This window comes from Athene noctua, chromosome 1, assembly GCF_965140245.1.
Source record: "Athene noctua chromosome 1, bAthNoc1.hap1.1, whole genome shotgun sequence".
Taxonomy (NCBI): domain Eukaryota; kingdom Metazoa; phylum Chordata; class Aves; order Strigiformes; family Strigidae; genus Athene; species Athene noctua.
In genome coordinates this window covers 249,131,993-249,154,013 of record NC_134037.1, presented here as the reverse complement: position 1 = coordinate 249,154,013, position 22,021 = coordinate 249,131,993, and the positions used below count along the sequence as shown (strand labels likewise).

The 22,021-nt window shown below is 38.8% G+C and overlaps 1 protein-coding gene across 4 annotated transcripts in view; it reads right to left on the bottom strand.

The window, feature by feature from the left end:
• The window catches only part of PDGFD (platelet derived growth factor D), a 147,257-nt gene that overhangs the window by 117,269 nt on the left and 7,967 nt on the right, over positions 1-22,021 (bottom strand). For 2 of the 4 annotated variants that reach the window (XM_074916384.1, XM_074916415.1), the window contains exon 1: positions 888-1,036. The exons of the other annotated variants lie outside the window; for them this stretch is intronic. In XM_074916384.1, coding sequence (XP_074772485.1) covers positions 888-1,026 — 139 coding nt within the window. In that variant the 5' untranslated portion in view covers positions 1,027-1,036. Of the gene's footprint in view, positions 1-887; positions 1,037-22,021 lie in introns of those variants that run through there. 4 annotated transcript variants of the gene reach the window in all.

Below are 22,021 nucleotides of genomic sequence, written 5' to 3'. Positions count from 1 at the left end.
ATCTCATCTCAGAGCCTGAAGAACATGGACATGACTATATGATGGTCTTCAGCAATGGCAGCTCATGGAAACCACTGCATTATCTTTAAACTACCTAAATCTGGATAGCTGTAAGAGTACAGGTGAAGCAGCACAAATCTTAGGATGAACTAACTATCAAAGCATTTATGCAGCTCCTTGGGCAAGATTACCCAGCTATCCTGAGCTCTATACTTACACTGGTGGCAATGCATAATCAAGGTAGTCCAAAATGACATTTGTTATATACAAATGCAGTCCTTGCAGTCAAGGAGAAATGGGCTTACTAGCTGGGATAAGCCATCTGAAGCTACCTACCCAGTCTAAATTAAATGTCTGGGTTTCCTCTCTAGTCAAAAGAGCTGGAATGACCAAGCAGAGACCCAAAGCTGATTCTCTATGTGTAATAATCAATAGCCAGTTCCAGACACCAGATTTTCTGGGCATCAGATGTGAACTACATTTGTACCTCCATCCTTCATTAAGGTTGTCTGCTGTTTTAATTGAATAAAGTAATAAAACTATCACTCTACTATGTAAAAAGCCTTAATGTGGCTGCCAACAGGGCAAATTAAGAGACAAAAGAACCAGTAGTTTATCACATGGTTTATTGCTGAGAAAAACAGTGTGCTCAAGCTATTATCACTATTATGCTCCAAGTTATAACAGGAAATCAATAAGGGTAAGACAAAGAAATGTTCACATCCATCCCTGAAGCACTGAAATCTCCCCTCCTTTATGCAAAAGGAAAGAGAATTGAACGGCTGCAGTGTCACTGAATAATGTCAAAAGGCACATCTACTACTTGCAGAAGAAGTGTTGCTGCAGCAGCCATTTAGTGAACTTCAAGTATTTTAAACCAAACCTACCTTCAGTGAATTTCCTAGCACACAGATATCTGACTGTAGGAAATGGGCTGTAGAAGCAAATCCTCTGCCCAGCAGAGATCCCCCCATGTCCTGATGCTGGCTGGAGGTGGCATCTCAAACTGCCGACAGTTTCTAACATACATCTCCTGTGCAACCACATGTAAAGGAGCGCCCCTCCGCTCCTGCTCTGCTCCCGATGCTGCTTTTCTCTTGCCAAGCCCAGATGCAGCACAGGCTGTTCCTCCCTCCCCAGCTCATTGCCTCCTGACCTCCTGGACCTTCTGCCAAACGTTACCACTTGCTATTATCATTAGTACTTGAAAAGAAATTTATCTGTGCTACAGAACAGTAGCAGACCAGCAACTAAGTCAGACAACTATAAATGAAAGGTCAGTTCATTCTCCTTGGGGAAAAAAAAAGAGATACTAAGAACGACTTTTATGCAACTGCGTTGCATCCATTGACATTACAGTGCAGTTCTTGTGAGGAAGTGAAGGAAATACAGGAGTGGGTGAGAAATGGACACAAAGAATGAATGGATGAGGATGGTGAAAACAAGGGCAAGATAAACAGAATGGAATAAAAAGGAAAACATAAAATAGACAGAGCTGGAAGAAAAACAAACAAACAAACAAACCAAACACAAAAAAAACCCAGCACGATAATGATGCTATTAAGTAAAAGAAGGTTCCAGCTGCTGAAACTCCAGATCTGAGGGTTGTTCTTACTTTTCATCATATGCTCTCCAAAAACATTTCTGTTTATTTGCTTAGTTATTATTATCACATTTTTTTCTTTATCAATAAAAAGGACCATTAATTTATTTGCTTTGACTCATCAATTAGTCCAACCTATTTATAATGCACAAGAATACAGAAAATAGAACTGGTTCATTTTTCCCAAGACATCTATAATATTTCTAAGATCAGCTTTTGTATAAACATGTAATATTAAAAAAAATCCATAAGGTTGACATCTAAGTATTATACTGACATGTACTTTGTCCATTATTTTGCTCCTATTTTATATTTCAGTATCTACATGACAACATCAGAACTGAAGAGAACTGGACAGTTAACATTTCTCAACTGATGCATCTGATTAATGAAATTATAATAGTGGATTACTGAAAAGTGATGATCGTGTTTTGTTTTTTTCCCCCTTCATTATTCATTCAGCTTAATGTTGTTGTTTTCACAAGTAGGAATACATTAAAAATGACACTGGACTTTTCCAAACTGTCTCAAAATATTTCAAAACACATACAACATATACAGCCTAATTTAATGTCATTACAGAAAGAAAACATTATAGTTCTTCAGGATGACTTCACTTTTTATTTAACCTCAAGTAAGCAGTGCACCAAATTCAGTTAGATAAATTTTATTTGACAATATACATCTCTCATATTCTTATCTACTGCCACACAAAAATTATTATCTATTTGAGGAAGTTCCTGCACAACCAGGAGCTACAATTTTTAAAGGAAAAAGGCAGTGAGGTCATTCATGATCACACGTTCTTGAGTCTCTTCATTCCACTGTGCAGCCTCTGACACCACTCATATTAACCCACTTTTGCTGCATGATTTTCTCTGACATGTGCTGTGCAAGAGTTAAGGCACCAGAGTCACTTCTGCTAAATTACAAGGAAAGACTAATTTAATCCAGGCTATTAAAATTATTTGGGTGGGGGGAAGCAGGCTCTCAGTAAATTTTTTTGATTCCCATCTCTCTGTTTGTCATCCATCCTCTTTGTCCTTTCAAAGACTTTTCTATCATACATTAAATATATTAACTTCTTTCTAGCAACAAGACACAGAGAAATTGGCAGTTTATGGTAACTTTCAGGTTTTCCATACTGTCCTCCATCTTGGCCATTTTTGGTCCCAGTTGTGCAACATTAGCATGTGCTACAAACTCTTCAAAGCAACAAATGACCTAGCATATTAATTCACAAAGAGACAGAAATTAAGTCGAAAAAGTAATGTAAACTAATATATTCTCCCTAGGGACTAGAGTAAATAAAATAAGGAAACGAAGGACGAAGACAGATCAAGGAAATGTCCTAACCAAAGTTTTTAATTTAATGGAAACTAAGAAACAGAGAGCATGCTCTGAAATGCTAATAGTTAGGGGGATGCAGACTTCTGTTGCGCAAAACCAGTCCCATGGGAGAGTCTTAAAGTTAGCCAAAAAAAACAGGAAAACAGAGGGGATTAATATTACCTCACCTTAACATCAGTTTGAGGTGAGGTAAAGCCTTCTCAGGATAAGAATGTCATTGTTTATTGCCTACAGACAGAACCCAGATGACCCATTTCACATACACACTGCTTAAATCATTGAGTGAGATGAATCCAAAGGTGTTACCAACTCTACTTCATTTCAGTGGGACATTCTTCAACGAGGACAAAAAAAAAATAGCTGTAAGGAGGCTTCAGGAAACATCTGCGCATGTATGTGCCTTTGAACCCTCTGCAAGTCTATGTTCTACTGAATCTCTGTGTAAACAAGATGATATCACTTTCTATTTTTCATCCTTTCTGGCACACTATTTCATCAGCATTTCTCCTGTAATCACTAACTGACAAAACATGCTAGCATTCTCCAGCAAAATATTTAACATTGCACACAGAGAGATCTCTGCCAAAGTTTCAGTGTGTCACTGGCATGTTAGGCAACGCTGGAAATATTCTCCCACCAGGAAGCTTGCCATATCCACAATCTACTCTTTTTTTTTCCAAGAAAGTATTTGATATTTACTCTTTACAAAATCTGCAGGATTCTCAAGCTTTCTGGAGTATTATCTTGATCTTTGAAAGCTTCATTAAAACCATTAATAGATTAATACAATTTCCAGTTAAGTTCATGGTGTACTTTTTCCAGAATGACATCCTATACTCCACTACAACCCCAAGTTTCTGTTAAGCAAGAGCTAGCGGCTTACACAGTGGTTATGCGTGGGGCTAACCATGACTCATGAAGCCACACCAAATCTGAAGGACAACCATGCTGCAGAGGTTCTATGCAGATACTCCCCAAATCAAACTTAAAGAGCTCTGTTCATGAGACAAGGAAAAAAAAACACAAACTGACTTTACACATAAAATCATGTCCTCCAGAGCCCCTGGCTTAAACGACTGTAGATCTACTGCCGTCCCACAGCAATCCAGGTTTCTGGGGACTGCTAGGCATGAATCATAAGGGTCCACACTTCCAAAATTTTATGTGAGACTTTCTTCAGCAGTAAGGAGATCAGAGGGGAGCAGAAGTTGGAGGGAACACAACACAGCTTAGCAGGTGGAAGACAGAAGATAAAGGACCCCTTTTACCAGCTGGAAAATAGCTAATTCTACAGTTCTCCCAAATGAAAAGGAACAGACCCAGCAAAGCGGCAGGGGGAGAAATTTTATTCATAACAACAACCTTCCCTGGAGGGCCTGTCACAAACTGTTTGTAAAAAATAAACTGCTCATAAAGAGGATGTCTCAACCAACTTGAGTGGGACACTCTGTGGGGGAGAAGCCGAGAACTCTGTGGAGGTGAGGCAGCAGGGTGTTTCTCTCCCCCTCCCTCCTGTTGTTGCCCAGAGAGAGAACTTGCCTAACTGTGCAGGTACAAGCCAGAGAAAATGAGAACCTTCTGGAACAACCTACTGTGCCTGCGTAAGAAAGAGACAACACCCCACATGTGTCTTTGTTGACCCACCACCCACAGACCAAGCTTGCTACTCTACAACAATGACAGATCCAAGGGTGGTGATTCCCCTTTTCCTATCCCCTCCTTGTCTCTTTTCTCCTTCCTCTTTCTGCTCTCTCTCTCTTTCTTAAATATATTAATGTATATAGGTTCTGTAGGAATTGCAGTCAGTTGATCGTTGACAGGTTGTCAGGAAAATAGTCTCGCCAGGGGAAGTCTCTTTATTCACTCGTGGAAGGTTATCATTGCCAAATTGTCTGCATTCACTTCCTAAAGTTGTCAGTTAATAAAATTATCAGCACAATTGTTTCCCTGAGTCATTATCATGACTTGACCCACCCTGCAGCATTGCTGAGCAGAGACCGTCTCTTCCACTGGCACATGGGCTCTCAGGGAATTCACAAGATTCACCCCCTTGTAACTCACCATGTGGAATGAGACAAGGTCCAAGATATAGAGCAAAGTATGTACTTTTGGCAAAGCAGCTGTGTTATGACCGTGTAGGTCATAAGCTTCTCTGAGTCTGGAAATCATCCTGGAATATACCTCACATAGGTATAGCAGGGGTATTTGACTTCATGTCACATCTTATTTTGATGTTTAGTAATAAAATACAAAGTTATCTTGAAAAATCTGAATTCTAGTCAGTCTCATAGATGACAAAACTATAAAACTGACCTAAAGCACACGTTTGTCTTACTGCCTTAAAAACCTGGGAGTAGTCTTTCACACTAGAGCAAATTCACATATTGAAAATTTTCTTAGCCAGTACATATCTTCAGTTCCCATTGCCATTATTGCAAATATTTATACTTGAGGCACAGCAAGTTGCTACAGTTCAGACAAGTCTAGACAAATTCAAACTGAAAATGAGATCAAATTAAACTTTGAACCAGTGGAATAACTTAACAATGGATTCTAGCAAGTTTAAGTGTTTAAAAATAGAATTTTTAAGTAATGAAACAAAAATTCATTCTAAACTTAATCAGAAATGTGTCACTGCAATGAAGTAGTCATTTTGGTGAAATATTACAGTCTGCTTAATGAAGAACACCAGAATAAATCTAGCAGTTTCTTCTGGTCTAAAACTTGCTTATAAGTTCTGCAGGAACTCCTCTCGCAGAATAACTACCCTGAGATAAATAACCTGCATTTGTCCATATTGTAAGTCCATCACAACGGCATTATTTGAAAGGCCATTGTCAGTATTACAGCTCTAATGCATCAGTTCATTACTTTGCAGCACCCTACTTCTGCTGAAATCATTCCAGCTACCATGGCAGAAACAAGAGAAAGGTCTTGAAGACTCAAAAAATGGAGCCTTTGTTCAGAACTGAGAGAGATAGTGAGATCAGTCTTTCAACTCAACATCCACACACAGTGACCAGCAACCACAATGGGAATAGTGATAATACACCGATGGAGTGTAAATAGGCTTCAGTATAAGAGAAAGATTCCTCAAAGTCTTTCCACCCTAAAATAGTATTTGTTTCTTTATTGTACTGTTTATGTTAGCCTTATTCATTCTTAAATCACAATGTCCCTCTCCATGGAAAAAAAAAAAACAACACACAACCAGAGGTTAACAATACCAAATATTGGCCACGTTTCACCCTGCAGTGACATGAAATGTTTGCCGAAAGCCCCCTTAGCTCTAGTTGCTGGCATGTAGCTGCGCACTCTGATCTCCTGAGTATGAAGAATTGACGGTGCATCTTGAAAGCAGATTTTCACCTTTAGGCAACCAGTTCACGCAACTTTGCAGTCAGACCTTTGATTACAGTGTACATGCATGGACACAAAAAAGCTGAATGCTGTTGAAGTCAATGGGATGGAAGTACATGCCTGAGTGTTGTCTTGATTCAGGGTCGAAAAGTAAGGCTCTTAAAAGGTTAAAAAATGGGTGTTGGAAGGTGAGACACACTCTGATGGAGAATTCTTCTAAGTATTTAATACACAGTAAATCATAGAAGTCAAATGTCCTTGCCCATTTTCTTCCACTTAAGACAACATAAAATCCAAGGTGTAAAGCTTTAGAGCTCTGACACAGCCACCTCAATGGGTTGTACATACCTGAATTTTCCAGAATATCAACATCATCTCAATTTTCTGTAAGGAACCATGGTAAAAAGACTGAGCTAGTACTTTATACAGGCATGAGACTGGCCTTTAAATGGTTTCCACATAAATTATTTAGTCATATATATTTTTTGTCAAACTATCTTAGTATTTTTAAGCATGTGAGACTGGCACTTGGTAAGCTGTAATTTAATAATTATACTAATCTTGAAACATGCATAATAACATTCAATATACAATGGGATCTTATATCGAGTCAGCACATTTCCAGGCAAACAAAGATTTAGAGGTGGTTTCCCATGTGAACACACTAAGAATACATGTCTGCTTCTCAATCCCCACTATTGGATTTTTAACCTTCAAGCTAATTCAACTAATATGAGAGCGGAAGAGAGGCTGCAAGATACAGTATTTCTACAAGTTAAGAGAAAACAGGAGGCTAGCTAGAAAAATGGACTCTGTCAATGACACCACTCAAAAAAAGTCTCCAGAATGAGAGCGCCCTTATCAGACATCAGGGAATTCATACTGGCTATCACCATAAAGACTGAGAACCTTTAAGAAACCAATCTTTGTTGGTTCACTGCTCACAAAACAACTTATTGTCACTCAGAAAAGCATTATAATAACAGCGCTAAAAATGCATTTATCTGTCCTCTCTATTAGTTTTCAACCACTCTGAATGCACTGCTACTGCTTGTACAGCAGTATAGCATTCATGCGCTAAAACTGGAGACCAGTGTTCTGGCTCTGCATTCCAGAAGGGAACAGGGAACAAAATAACTCAGAACATCTTCCTATTAGTAAGGGTCAGTTTATCAGTATGTAATCTGATAATTTTCTATGAATACACCAAGGAGTTAATTCCAAAGAAAGAGAACCACCCAAGCTAGAGGACAGAGTTCTGGGAGCAAACAGACATGAACTTGGCACAGCCAAATCATGTCCAGATTACAGAAAGGTTGGTAAACAGCTTTGTTACAATCCCTGGGTAGTACCAGCAGTAGCACTGAATACACTGTTTTTAAGATGGAGCTCACTTGACCTGTATACAGGGACTTGGACTGAGGCAGCCCTTCCAACTGAGATATAAGCTATATAAGGACAGAGGTGAAGCATCAGCACGTATTTTTCACTGAATAAAATATGTGAATTTTAGCAAAGGATTTCACAGAAAATGTGAAGAGCAGTAAATTATGTTAGGAATATTGCCTAGCAGGAAGACAGATATAGCTCTGTTAATGGGCAAAGATTCAGGCCTCAGAAAAATATGCTGATTTAGCAGAATATAGCATACAAAAAAAAGTCATGAGAAGTGTAAGACAAACTGTGGGTAAGTAGTAGCTACCCCTACTGAAGGCTAGAAAGGGGAATGAGCTGCACAGAGAAATGGACAAAAATAGTTTAGTTGAAGAATGGGAGAGAACAGTCAAGTTGAGAAGACTCCAGTCACAAGGCAAAAAAAAAGCTCCTGAAAGTGGACTACAGCTTAGAGTAGAGAGACCACAGGCTTGCAAAACATAAAGGACATTGAGTAATCTGCTCCCAGGATTAAACACGCTTACATTTGTTGCTAGATCTGAGCCACAATTCTCAGCATTTTTTAAGATCAAGTAACTAAGGAGAAGAAAGACGTATAACAGTTGTGAACCTCATGAAGACATCAAGTGAAAAGATGGAGAGATGCAAGGATATAAATTAGGACCTTAGCTTTATTTTGGTCCCTGTTAAAAGCCTTCAAGGTGAAGACTAAAATTAAGATATGAAATGCTATTATTATCTTTGGTTCCTTCATTCTGAACCAGCCTTTTCCCCAGTGGACTGCTATTCAGACCAAGAGAGGACTGATGCCAAGATCCTTTGGTGCAGATCACATCCGAGTGAGTTATTTTAGTGTGTCAACAGATAATAATCAGAGGAGAGGACAAACAGCCACTGCTTGTCCAAATCATTATCCACAGCACATTCTACACATGTGACTTTGCTCTTCCGTCTAATCTAAGTTGAGTAATAAGAGCCAAGAAGGAACCCTTGTGATTGTTGGTTTGTATGTGTTGGCGGGAACTGCTGGAACAAGCCAAATCAGTCATTCAGTTTGCTGTCTTTCTTCTGATAGTACTTGTGTGAAGTTCCTCAGAGGGCAACTTATACTAGGTAAGAAACCATCTTTTTGATTATAGATTTCTTAAATTCTATTTGGATTCATAGCCTTAGAAACATTCAGTTAATTTAATGATAGTTTCTATTCAGTTTCATTCAGGGCCAAGTTCTGCACACTGGAAGCGATGGTAGCAATGTCATTATATTCCAGGGCATGTGGTCGAACACAGAAGTGTCTCAGCATTGCTCAAAACTTATGAAACCATTTGTCTCACATTAGATGCAATCAAGTACCCTACAGAAATAGTCTGAATCAGGCCTTCTACCACCTGAACTTTTGCAAGTGAATTTATTGTGTAAATAAATCCTTACAAGACCTCTATAGAAACACTATTTTTCAGTTAAATTGGGTTCCATCATCCATTCCCAAAGAGGGACAAAGAAAGAATCCCACCTTAGCTTTTCTTACTGTGTTATACACCCTCTCACTTCTGCATTTCTATTAACTAGCTCCTCCATCACTTTTTGTGCAGTTTGTTTATCCAAGTAAAAGATGCCTCAAAGCTGTAAGACAAAGAAGTAAGACTTAAGGTCTGGACACGTCTGTATTTCCTCAGGTTTCGATTTTTGGTGTATCCGAATCTGAAGCTTTTCAAGCTTAACTTTGAGAAGACAGCTAATTAATAATTATACCATTTAAACAACAGGTTATTTGTGGGGACAAATTTGTGGGGCTGAATAAGAATGGGCTGGGAACTTTTCTTGAAAACAATGAAATAGGGCACACTGAGCTATAATGTTTTATTTGTGTTGTAAATGCAGTATGTGTGAACCAGAAACAGTATTTGAATGTACAAAAATTACTCAGTTTCTAGATGCAATTGTTTTGGATTCAGAGCCATTGCACAATGCTAAACAAACCTTATAGACTCATGGTGTTTCTACAGAAATATAAATCTCAGTCTAATGTCCAAAATGGGATTTACTTTTCTACTTCTCCCATGCAGTCTGTCATCTGTGATATGTTATGCATATGTTCTTCTTTCAGATGAGAATTACACATTAAATGCCTTTACTGGCAAGTTTAGATATGCACACCTAATGTCTATTCTTAATGGCACAAAATCTCTCCATGCTCTTGCTTTCATTAACTTCTTTTGGCTGTTGTTATTTTCAAGAAGAGACACTCCTTTTCTCTTTTTCAGTAAGAGAAATTCCCGACTTCCTATGACTCTGACTTTCTTTCTGTGTTTAAATTCTACTATCTGCAATACTCACAACTCTGTGAGAAATAAAAATATGACTAGATGGGAATTTCTGAAAGCTCTCAATACTCTATTCCCATTGAAGTCACTGCTAGCTTTATCCCACACTTCAGTGGAATGAGAGCTCAGGCAACACTGAGGCCTAATTTCATGTTGTAGTGCTTCCATAAACAGACTTCTATGTATACACAAAATCTACTTTTTAATACTTAAGCACTTAATAACATCACTGGTGTGAATTTGCTCTATGCCTATATTCCCATTTGTGAGCTTCCCTAATGACTACTGAACCTGTTGGCTAAATTGAGGATAAAAGCCTCAAAGGTATTTCAGTTCTGTTAGTTTTCTGAAGACAGGCAGGAAAACGGAGGGAAGAAAGACTGTATTAATGCCTCCCTGGGAGAAGAGAAGCAGCATGAGCCTCATCCTCGTTGGTCGGCAGGCAATCCAGAGGGAGAACATTACTGTATGCCTTAACACCGGGAAAAGTTTCAAATGCAGCTCACATTTCACAGTGCAGCCTACCAATGAGGTACAAAGCCTTAAGAGATTAGCTTGCATTACTTCTGCTGTCCAGAGAACTACATTTTATTTAAATTCAATATATTAAATAAAGTTTAGGCCTTAACACAGTAAGATTTAGACATTTTATATCTGCATTTATATAGGTTTATTTTAAGCAAGAAAATACAGTTTAAAACAAATTCTAAATACATGTGGGATTATTTACTTTTTCTTTGCTTTTATATCTGCTTATCAACAAGGGAAAATGGTATCTTAGAACATGTGAGCAGTAGACAGCCACCAAGTATCATTACACAGTCTGAGGTGCAGGAACGCATGCAGAAATCAGTGACTACATGCAATACAGCTGCAGGTCCAGGGAGGAGATCTGCAGGCACAAGTGTCATCATTATGTCTGAGTGGGTTTGGTCAGGGTGAGGGAAGAGAGGAAAGAAAGAAGCTTCAGCTGAGCAGTGAGACAAACACAACTGTAAATATTCAGAAGGTAGAGAGGTAATGGGCTCAAAAATTGTAGATTCATGTTTGCATTTACACATTCATACAGCCAGCCCACACCCAAAGGTATCTTCCTAGGAAGACTAACAGATGATTAATGATGTTCTTTGCAGTTGGGGAGTCGGCACTCAACCAGTCCCTTTTCCCCTCCAGTACTTAAAACTGCAGCAACTTCTGGCTCAACTTTTGTGACTGTGTACCTTCAACCAGGCGTTGCCGAGTGCTGCTTCTTTACAAGCAGTGATTTCAGACCCTGCCAGAAACCTCTGACAAATTCATTCCCCATGAGTCAGAGCCTAGTGCCATTATGAGGTCTAAAACAGCTGGCAGGGGTCATACATATTAATCTCAGTTGACCTCTGTATATATAAAAAATTGCTAACACAAGATCTTGCATAAATATATGCTGCTCTAACTCTATTTAGTATCTGCCTGTGATCCTGAAAAAGGAAAGGGAAGCCAAATCTAATCCTAAATGTTTTCTTATTCCAACAGTATTGTCAACTCTCCACATTTTATCCCAAAAGCAGTGGTAGCAAACGTTATTCTTGAAGCTCGCATTCTCACTGGTATCACTGGTGCCACTGGTATCCCACTGGACATACTGGTATCACTTGATAGTCAAAAATAACTTGTTCATCACTAAAGAAATCTTTAATCTTATCCTAAAGACGCAACATTCTGAAGAGATAAAGAAGACCCAACTCACATTCCTCAGTGATAAAAAACGGAGTATTTTTAGGTACTTCTCTGAGCTTGCTGTGCTAGTGACCTAGTTGCCCTAGACTTGCTCTGTATTGAGTGTAAAAAGAAGGCACACGCAGAAGATAATTCATCCCACCTGAAGACAGACATCTAAAACAAATGGGATGAACAGTTCTCTGCAGGTGCCTTTCTCTCCCCCTCAATTATAAGGGAAGCTTTAACAATATATCCTATCTTTCAAACCACCAAAGTTTGGTAAAATTAACTTTTTCTCTCTATGAGTTACATTTCTGCCTCATTTAAACACACAGTATGGCAGACTGAATCTAAATGTAAATGTATAAGAATCCCTTAAGCACAAGACAGACATGTACACACGTACACAGAGGTATGCACTCTCGTTCTCTCTTTCCTCCCCGTGCCCCTTCCCCCCCCGCCCCCCTCTATTTTTCAAAGGCCTGCAGCCAGGACCTGAGATAAAGCAACTGACTCCATGACATATTTGCTGATCTACTGTGAAGTTGGGAAGATGGATTGATTCACAACTGAGATTTCAGCTGGGATTTAAAGCTACTAGTAGAAAACCTAGCTTTGTATCTTTAACTTCAATCTGAGATTTCATTTTTATTTTTCAGGCTTGTTTGTTTTAAAAGAATATTTAAAGATACAACCATTAAGAACACATTTATCTGCAATTAAATATAACTTAGCACAAGATCCAGTAATTCTTTCTGCTCCCTAGGAAGATGTGCTACATCTAATAATATTCAAAGCTACTTTGTCTCACCATACATTTATTGCACATCCTGAATTTTATGATTTTTTAACGTCAAAGAACATATTCATAATAATGAAAATGATTGTTTTGACTGTGATTTGCATCAAGCTGTATTTGGATAGAAATCAGAATTCAATTAAAATGTGCATACCGCAGCATTTTAAATAGCTCTTGGTAAAATAAAATTACCTTAACTGTGTTGAAAGAATCAGAAAAAGAAGTACCATAACATGGTTTTCATTCAAGTTTGACTTAGTGAATAAAGGAAATACTGCCTATTAATGAAGTCCCTTTGCTCCTATTCACACAATAGCAATCATATTTCTGAAATGATTCATGGGCCCCAAAAGAAAATGAAGGTAAAATTTAAATCTTTTTGAAAGCATTTGTGCAGGTATGTTCCTATTTGTATTTTGGATGTTTTTATTCTGCAATACTGACTTCATACACTTGTAGTTGGTTTTATTTGCTGTCTGGAAGAGAAAAAGAATCATTCTGTTTGTGTTCTGTTTTTTGGGGGGAATTTTGTAAGCCCAAACCGATTTCTCAATTTTGAGTGAACTAAACAAAATGAAGAAAGAATATTCACAGTACACATGTCAGGCAAATTAAAACCAGGAATAATGAAAGCAAAATTTCTGTACAGCAGCAACTGAAGTATCAGATTTTGAAAAAAATGCCAACACCAGCATTCAATCTACTGCAAATACAGAAAAATCAGGTATTTAATGAACTACATCCCACTGTGATACAGCTGCAAAACTTGAGCTGACCTCAAGAGATAAAAACAATTCTTCAATTCCATACATAATTAAGAAAACATAAATATTTCAAGTAATAGAATTTGACAGATCTCAATGAAACAGCATTTAGCAGGTATCCATACGATGGGTTACATCTTGCAATGTATTACATATTTCTTGCATCTTCAAATAAGCTCTCTTGATTTCAAATGGGTTTCTTTTTCAAACAAGAAAGTATGCATTTTTGATTAATAATGTTTTTATTAGCTCTATATTTATGAAAAAACACTATATTTAATAATTTGTCATTTCTGAAGATTTGTTCAGAATAGACTCCAGAGCACAGCAGCCCTACCAGCATTTGCTTTGCAATGCAATAGATGTAAACAATGCAAAAAGTAAATAGACCTTCACAATGCTATTAATTTCATCATCATATGACATCAATTCCTCAAAATAACATAGGCTTAGAAAGACTTTCACTGAAATATAAAACATTATTAGAGCTGAGAACAACACATTTATTACTGTAGTATAAAAGTTTTATGTCCAGACAGCTCCGAATCTGTAGAAGTAAAAAAGCATGGCCTGATTTTCTATGTCTATCAGAAAAATAAAAGTTCCTGTAGAGAGTTTGTATAGAAGGTTGGAGGGCCTGTTAACAAAATTGTATAATTTGGACACCTAAATTTCGAGTTAGGTCCCAGATACTCAAAAGATGAGCAACAGCTTAGATCCCATGCATGCTACCAGGGATAGTGGAACTAAATAAATTTATAACACTTTGCCCTTATTAGAGGGAAATTCTAACTATAAGTGACACAGGAACCTTCTCACTGGCTCATTTGGTCCATAGCAAGGATTCTTTTCAAAACAGAGGCAAATAGAAAAGGATTATTCTGAAATTACTCTGGCAGGAAGAGCCAAAGGAGTGAAACACAAATGTTACAGCATAGAGGTTGCATACTGTCTTTAGAATGTTCTGTGGAAACACAGATATTTACACTAGAATCAAGCAATATTGCACGGCAGTATCTTTCCATAGATAGACTAGCTGTTATACACACGAGTACATGTACATACAGAATCACACAGACCAGGAACCACCATTTCTCTCAGAAAAAACAGGATGTGGAAGAAGGTTACAGAATATGGTTAAGGTCTCAAAAACAGATCCTTGAGAGCACTGGAAACCAGAAATCTCTCCAAAGAAGCCCTAAGACCTCTACTTAACACCCTTATCAGTGGCAGCATCTGCAGTAGAGGATCTCTCCACGGACAGAGCAACCAAAGTTGTCCAAGGTGTATTCACTACATTTTAGTTTAGAAGTTGGCAAGGAGAGACAGAAACCACTAGAGGATAATACAGCTTATAAAAGAATAACTCCTAATTTACATGCTTAAAGTTAAATGGCATCAGCTGCTGCCCCAGTGTTGACTGAGTGATCCTGACAGATTTATGAGACACAATGCTAGCAACTGTTTTATCTCCAGATTCCTCAAGCATATGTTTCTTTGCATACAGGATGGTCTCCGGCCACCAGATCTAGAGAACAGCACACATGAAGACGCTGCCTCTCATGTTTACTGTAGTATTCCTTTCTCCTCTGACAACCACAAGGGAGAAAAGCCATAATTGTTTTCTACATAGTTTAATCAGTTCTGCTCCTCTTTTCTACTGAAAGTCAAATATGGATCCATAGATTATGAATGTAACAATACCTGTTAATACGGGAAACATGGACCACACTCAAACCACAGTGGCACTAACAGCTTCATTACAATTGGACTCCTCTCAGCAAAGATGTCTGAGTAGAGCAACTATTCATTGCAGTGTGGAAATTAGGTGCTAATTAAGTTATCTTAATACCTGAACTTTTACGACACAAAAGCTGTAAAATAGATTAGCATTTTATTTACCAGTCATTAGTAAGAGGTGAACAGCAGCTGAAATTGCACTACATTAATAAGGTCACAATTACATTAAATTATTTTTGTACAAACTGAGCACATTCACACACTATTTAAAAATGCCAGTCTTGGGAGCAAGGTGAAGACAGGATCTACACCCAGTGTCCATCTTCTACGCGAAGTGAAAATGGCATGCACTGACACAAAATGACACAAAAGATACATATGCTTCATGAGGTGCATGTGGACTGTCTCTCCCATGTGGCTTAGTGAGGAATACAGAGACTGAACACATCACCTGTTTTTCTTAGCAAAAGCTGCAGTAACACATGGAGTAACTGCCAAAAGTTGAATTCGGTGATATATCAGGTTGTTTGCTGGCACAGGGCTAAGCTGTGATTTCAGTCCTTCAGGCAGAGCGGAGGAGGCAGAAGGGAGCCCTGTCCAGCACACACTGAAACAACGGGATGCTCTTCCATGTCCATCAGCAAGACACAGGTCAGGTACATCAGCAGGGACTAAGGAGTCTTAACATACTATCCAACTTCTTCCAGCTTCTCTGCCTTAGTAATTTTTTATGACACTCTATTGTACCATGTTTGTACAGCCGAGGGGAAGATTAACTGGGATACCAAGGCAGGGCTGCAGCTCCTTCCCCATTATCCCTCTGACACTCATTACATGTCTGGTAGTGCACATGCTCAGCTTGCATGACTTTACCTTTTTTCCCTGCTATGTCTGGCCCTTTAATGAACCTATCAAAAAGAAAGGTAACATTTTTAGCTCTTCTGTTTTACTTTGCACTTTTAACAAGGCTGTGTAGTCAATTCTACTTCGTACGTAATGTGATTTTGAATTTCATTTAAAAAATATGAAAATATGTTTCAGGTTAATCCCACACATTCAGTCATCTGGCAATTTATTTTTTTTTTTTTGTCCTGGCAAGAACTGAAATGAGAATGTTGCTGCTGCTAAAATATTTTTTTCTTCCTTTCTTTATGGTTGCTTTCCTTTGCCTTATTGTAAGAGCAAATATTTTGCAGAAGGTTTGTGAGGGCAGTGCTTCATTTTTAATATAGTAAATGTGGGGATTTGACAGGTGCTAGAACCCTTTAGTTTCCAGTATCTCAGTCTGTTCTCAACTTTGTTTTTCTGGGCCTCAGATGTCAATATCAAAAAGTCAAAATTTATCAACTTTTTATCAGAAATGGTTCATATGTGCGGGAGAAAAATGGACGTTCCATGTGAAATCATTCAGCAACCATTATGGGTAAAAATTCTTTACTAGTATCCATCATAAGAAAGTACAGTGTATCTTGGATGTGGCATGTAGTTTTCTTATAGAAGTTCAGCTAACTCCCTTGTGCAAGCTCCCTGAGTTTCTTCTAGCAGGCCCACTCATGCTCTCTGTAAAGCTGTGCCAGCTGCTGCTGCATGGGTGGAAACCTCCATCAAAACGAATTTACAGAACTGCCTGGATTCACATGTTGGCACTGGATCCTCTATTTTATCTGGTAATTTAAAAAAAAAAAAAAATTGCAAAAACATCAAGCCAACAAAATAATGATAATATTGTTAATCCATGCTTTTTTGTCTCTTAAGTATAGGCTTTTCTTTAGCCACAGTAACTGCAAAATAAAAATAAAAATCAACAATATTGATGTATATAAATAAGCAAAGGAAATGCTGGTCTCCTGCCTACGGAAAAAGAAGGGAAGCAGAAGCCACATTAGGTAACCAGGCTGGTTATCCTCTTTAGAAACAAACAGGGCACCTCTGGGTATTTACGTTCTGGTTTGGCTAATAATCTTTGAAGGCCTTTTTGAAAATGAAGTGCTAGAAATTAATTGTCAAAACTATAGTGATGTGTACTTAAATCTGCAATCACTTAATTGCAAAAGCATATATAGAAACATATTCTGCCTCTCTTCTGGTAAGAACAACAGGTGACACTTTTTTTCCTCGGTTAATATTTGGACTAATGGCTTGCCTAAGTAAGCTGAAAAACAATCTGCCTGATCTAAGGCTTGACTTTAGGTCCTGCAAGAATTGATGGTGGCACAAAAAACTGCAGTATAGCAGGAAACGTCATTGTCATTGTAGGGCTGCAGAGAGAAATCCTGAGACAAGATCCTTGTACAAAAGGCAGCACCTGAAAGCTTTGAAAAATATCCTTGCATGTATTAAAAAAGTCTTTAAAGTCGTTCTTCAAGAAAATAAACTGAACTGACATATCAAGTCACTACGATTTCTTCTTCATGGCCTTCCTCTATTTCCTTATGCACTAGCTGAAACCAAACCCAAGGAACGTGCAAAGAAACAAAACCAGGATAATAGCTTTCCCTGTTTTGTTCTGGGATTTCTTTAGAGGGAAGAGTTTTATTTAACTCCCATGCCACAGGAGTTATTTTCATGCAAGCATGTGAGAGCTAAGATATTTGGTTTTTATTCAGGGCATCACACTGTTGGTTTGTATGATTCCCTGTTCCCCCAAAACAGTTATCCACGTGCCCTGTTATTTTACCTCAGTATGTCATACAGCTCTGAGCCTGCAAAAACAGTGCCAGCTCTGAGCAAGAAAGTGAACAGGAGGTGGGCAGGACAGGCAGCAAGGCCACAGCATTTTAAGGAAGGCTGCACCCTGATAAAGATCTCCAATCTTTGCTCACGTGTAATGACTGCTGTGGGTGGCATTCTGCCTCTCCAAGCTGCTGGGGCTTGGCCCCTACAGTGAAACAGAAGATATTACTATATTGTAATGGATGAACACTGCCCAGCAAAGGCTTACTACATGTGCTGTGACTGGTTACAGGACTGGGGAATTAGCAGGCTGAACAGTCACACTCATCCACTTCTCAACCTCCTCTGCTTGCCACTGTGGAAACAACGCAGGTCCAGGACTGGTCCTCAGATGTGCACTAGAGTAGGGCATTAAGTTCCTCTGTGGTGCAAAAAAGTTTATTTTCTGGAGTGATGTTTGTTCCCAAGTTGTCATTCGGCCAAGTTAATTACTTGTTTCTTGAAGTCTGGTGGGATGCAGGTGGTATGTCTGGAGATGGGGGTGTAACATCAAAACCTGGTGTTGTCACACAGGTCCAAGGACAGACCCAAGACACCTCAGCATTACTCAGGGGTGCTGTAAAGGTGGGGTTGTCACTGTGTCCGTTTCTTAGAGGCAATACTCAAGGCACCCTGAGTGTACTGTACAGTAAACATGGTGTGCACCATCAGAGCACTGACTCTGAAGGTTTACATTTGCATATACTAATTATGTAAAAGCAGATCACATATATACTAGGAGCAGCCACATCGTTACTAAATGATGGAAGAATTGTATCACTTAGAAGAAGAGGTTAACTTTAGCTCCCACTTTCCAGGATCTAATGAATGATGGGAATTGGTAGATAAATTAATACCATGTCATTAAGCTCTCCTGGATCACAAGTGTTAATTACAAACAAAAATAAAACCAAGTCTACCCAGGCAAAGAACTGTTCTCTGCCATTATGAGGATGGAAGGAGCAAAGAATATCTTTCTGCTTCTCACAACTACATAGTCATCCTACCCTACCAGAACTACAGTGATATATGCAGACACAGGGGGTTGGGATTGCCAGGTCCCACCCTATGGACAACAATGAAGGAAGCCATCATCCCCCTGTGCTGACTTCCAAACATTCAGCAACCTAACACAACAACATGAAGGCAATTTACAGCAGCAAGGGAACAGGCCTACAACCTGATTCAGGAAAAGAAACAGTACCGTAATTTCGGGGCTTTCTATCGATTTCTAAGCAGCAAATTCTCTGCAGGCTTCTGTGATGAGGTCTTAAACCTTTTTACTGACATCTGGATGTGTTAGTGAAATCACTCCTATCAGTGTTCATGCCTGCTGAGACATCGTGATTAAGAAGCTGTGTTGGTCCATTTCCACACAGAATCTCAAGGCATTACTACCAGCTACTTGCTGTTTTCATGCAACACTACTGTCACTGGTTTGCTAAAGCAAAGGATTTATCTTTCAAGCAAATTCCTTGTTGAAAAATTAAGAGCACAACAGTACATAAAGGGTTTCCAAATTCCACAGTAGTTCTGGTAATCAACATTCTGTATACCTATTTTTATTCCTTCTCTTTAACCAGTCTAGGTCTGTGCTTTATCCTTAATCCACTTTTATTATGAGTCACATCAGATTAGAAATACATTCAACTATGAGAAAAACCTTCTGCAACTGATCCAAGAAGAAACAATAACAAAACCCCATGCATATTACACTTGGAGCCTCTTTAAAACTAAAAACCAAACAGAAACAATGTAAGACAGTGAAAAATACTGACAGGTTTCCTTAAGGTCTTATTTAGAAATGTACTGCAGCTGAAGTCTCCTGTAGGATATCCTGTGGGTGACACATAAGATTGTCAGTATATGAGAAAAAGCAGCCGGACACAATGAACCTACAAGGCTTTGTTCTGCACTTTTGCTGCACAATTTGTAACTACATCAGTTACACCTCCGTCTCTTGTCAGTGCAAAGGATTTGGGGTTTTTTCAGTGCATGAACACTAACTATCTTAACTATGAATAGTGTAAAGCTCACCTACATAAGCACCTCACTACAAGACACTGAGATGCCGGAGCACATCCAAAGAAAGGCAACAAAGCTGATGAAGGGTCTAGAGAACAAGTCCTGTGAGGAGCGGCTGAGGGAGCTGGGGGCATTCAGCCTGGAGAAAAGGAGCCTCAGGGGAGACCTTATCACTCTCTACAGCTACCCGAAAGGAGGTTGTAGCTGGATGGGTGTCACTCTCTCCCCAAGTAACAAGTGACAGGACAAGAGGAAACAACCTCAAGTTGCTCCAGGGGAGCTTTAAACTGGATATTATGAAAAATTTATTCACTGAAAGGGTTGTCAAGCATTGGAACAGGCTGTCCAGGGAAGTGGTTGCGTCACCACTCCTGAAGGTATTTAAAAGACATAAAGACATGGCACTTAAGGACATGGTTTAGTGGTGGACTTGGCAGTGTTCAGTTAGCAGTTGGACTCAATGACCTTAAAGGTCTTTTCCAACCTAAATGATTCCACGGTTCTATGATTCTATAACAAACTTGTCACTGAATTCCTAAGCATTTCTTTTATCCTGTATTAATTAATGTAAACTGTGAGCCAGACCCTGCTGCAGTAAGAGCTGATGGATATTTTGCATTGATTTCAGTGCAATGAAGGTCAAGTTAGCTATTTTTCAAGTTTTTCATGGACCCAGTGTTTAATAAATATTTTTACAGAGTGTAGCATCCTCATGTCCCAGTGCACAGCAGGGCTAAAATACACTGGCAGGAAGTTTGTACAGAAGGTAAAAGTGTGTCCTCCTGCACCATCTCCAAACATGCAGATCTCTGATGGCCAAAGCAGATACATGGGATGTTGGGTTTCACAGCGTGAGACAGAGATCAAAAAGGAAGCATGAAACTAAAGATTACTGAAGTACAATAGGAAGTTTGAGATCACGTAGGATTTATTCAGTACCAAAAATATTAGAGTCAAACCCAAACTCCCAAAAGAAAATCTGGCCAGTTTGACACTGTAAACAGGACATTTCCTTAGCTTTGTAAACAGGAGATTAATTTGAAACAAACTGCCAAGTAACCTAACATAATCCAGTACTTTAGCCAAGAGATCCTCACCAGAAGCAGTGATATAAATGGTCTCTTTTTATCCAAAATATGGTATAATGTAATCAACCTCATAACTATAATAGCAGGATTTTTGGAGCAGTTCTTGACTACAGCTTGAATCAACTAACTAAAAAGACTACTGCTACATTTTCCTGCATTAATGAGCAAATTCTTATTACAGAGAATGCCAATACAGAGCCTTCATGGTATTTCTTAGGTCTCATTTAATATCCTAGTGTCAAATCCCTGCAGGTCAACAAAAGCCAGAGCAGGCAGGCGCAGACAGCCCTTCTCTAGGGTTGGGAACATGCGATGAATATTGAAAGCTAACTCAAGGTTTCTCAGCTTGGTAGGCAAAACTGAACATTGCTACACGAGAAATAGAGGAGTAAGGCAAGGAGAAGGGACACAGCTGGGCCCAGAGATGTTGGAGAACCAGACTTCATGTTCCCTACTACTGCTATGTGTGCATAAAGGGGGTGAGAGTGGGAAAGAAGGAGAGCAGGACAGAAGACACGGGGAAGGCAACTACTACTTCTGAGGCAGGATGTGTTCCACCCATCACCACCCCTCTGTCAGCTGCAGTAGATGCCATTACAGAATGTTTAAGGTTGGAAGACACTTCTGGAGGTTATCATTATTGCTTAGGAGGCAACAAGGAGCTGGACATTTTGAAGCCTTTTGGACTCTGATATCACAGACAGCTGCCTACCTTTCCTGTGCTCAGAGCCAGTCCTGAAAGATATTTTATATGCTGTTAAAGAGATCAGTCTGTAATTAGCTGCAGATATTTTTTAATGTAAGCAAGACTAACCATATGAAAGGACTGGAGCATAAACCATATAAACTTCTGCTGCACCTTTTGTATATATACTATTATTAGAGGTATGAAATGAAAGCCATTCCTTGTCCTTCTAATTTACTGTTCCCCAAAGGAGTTTCTTGCTGTATAAATAATACACATTTTGCAGATCTGTCCTTTTAATATTTACACTCAGGCTAAAGAAGGAGTGCCAGATATGTAATGTAGTGAATTTATATATTATTTTGTTAAACGAATTTCTGCCTTCCATAATCCTCTTCCCTGTAAGTTCCTTTTTACTTAATAAAAATTCTAATAACATGTAAATTACTTTCAGAACTTCCACTCATAGCCTGGA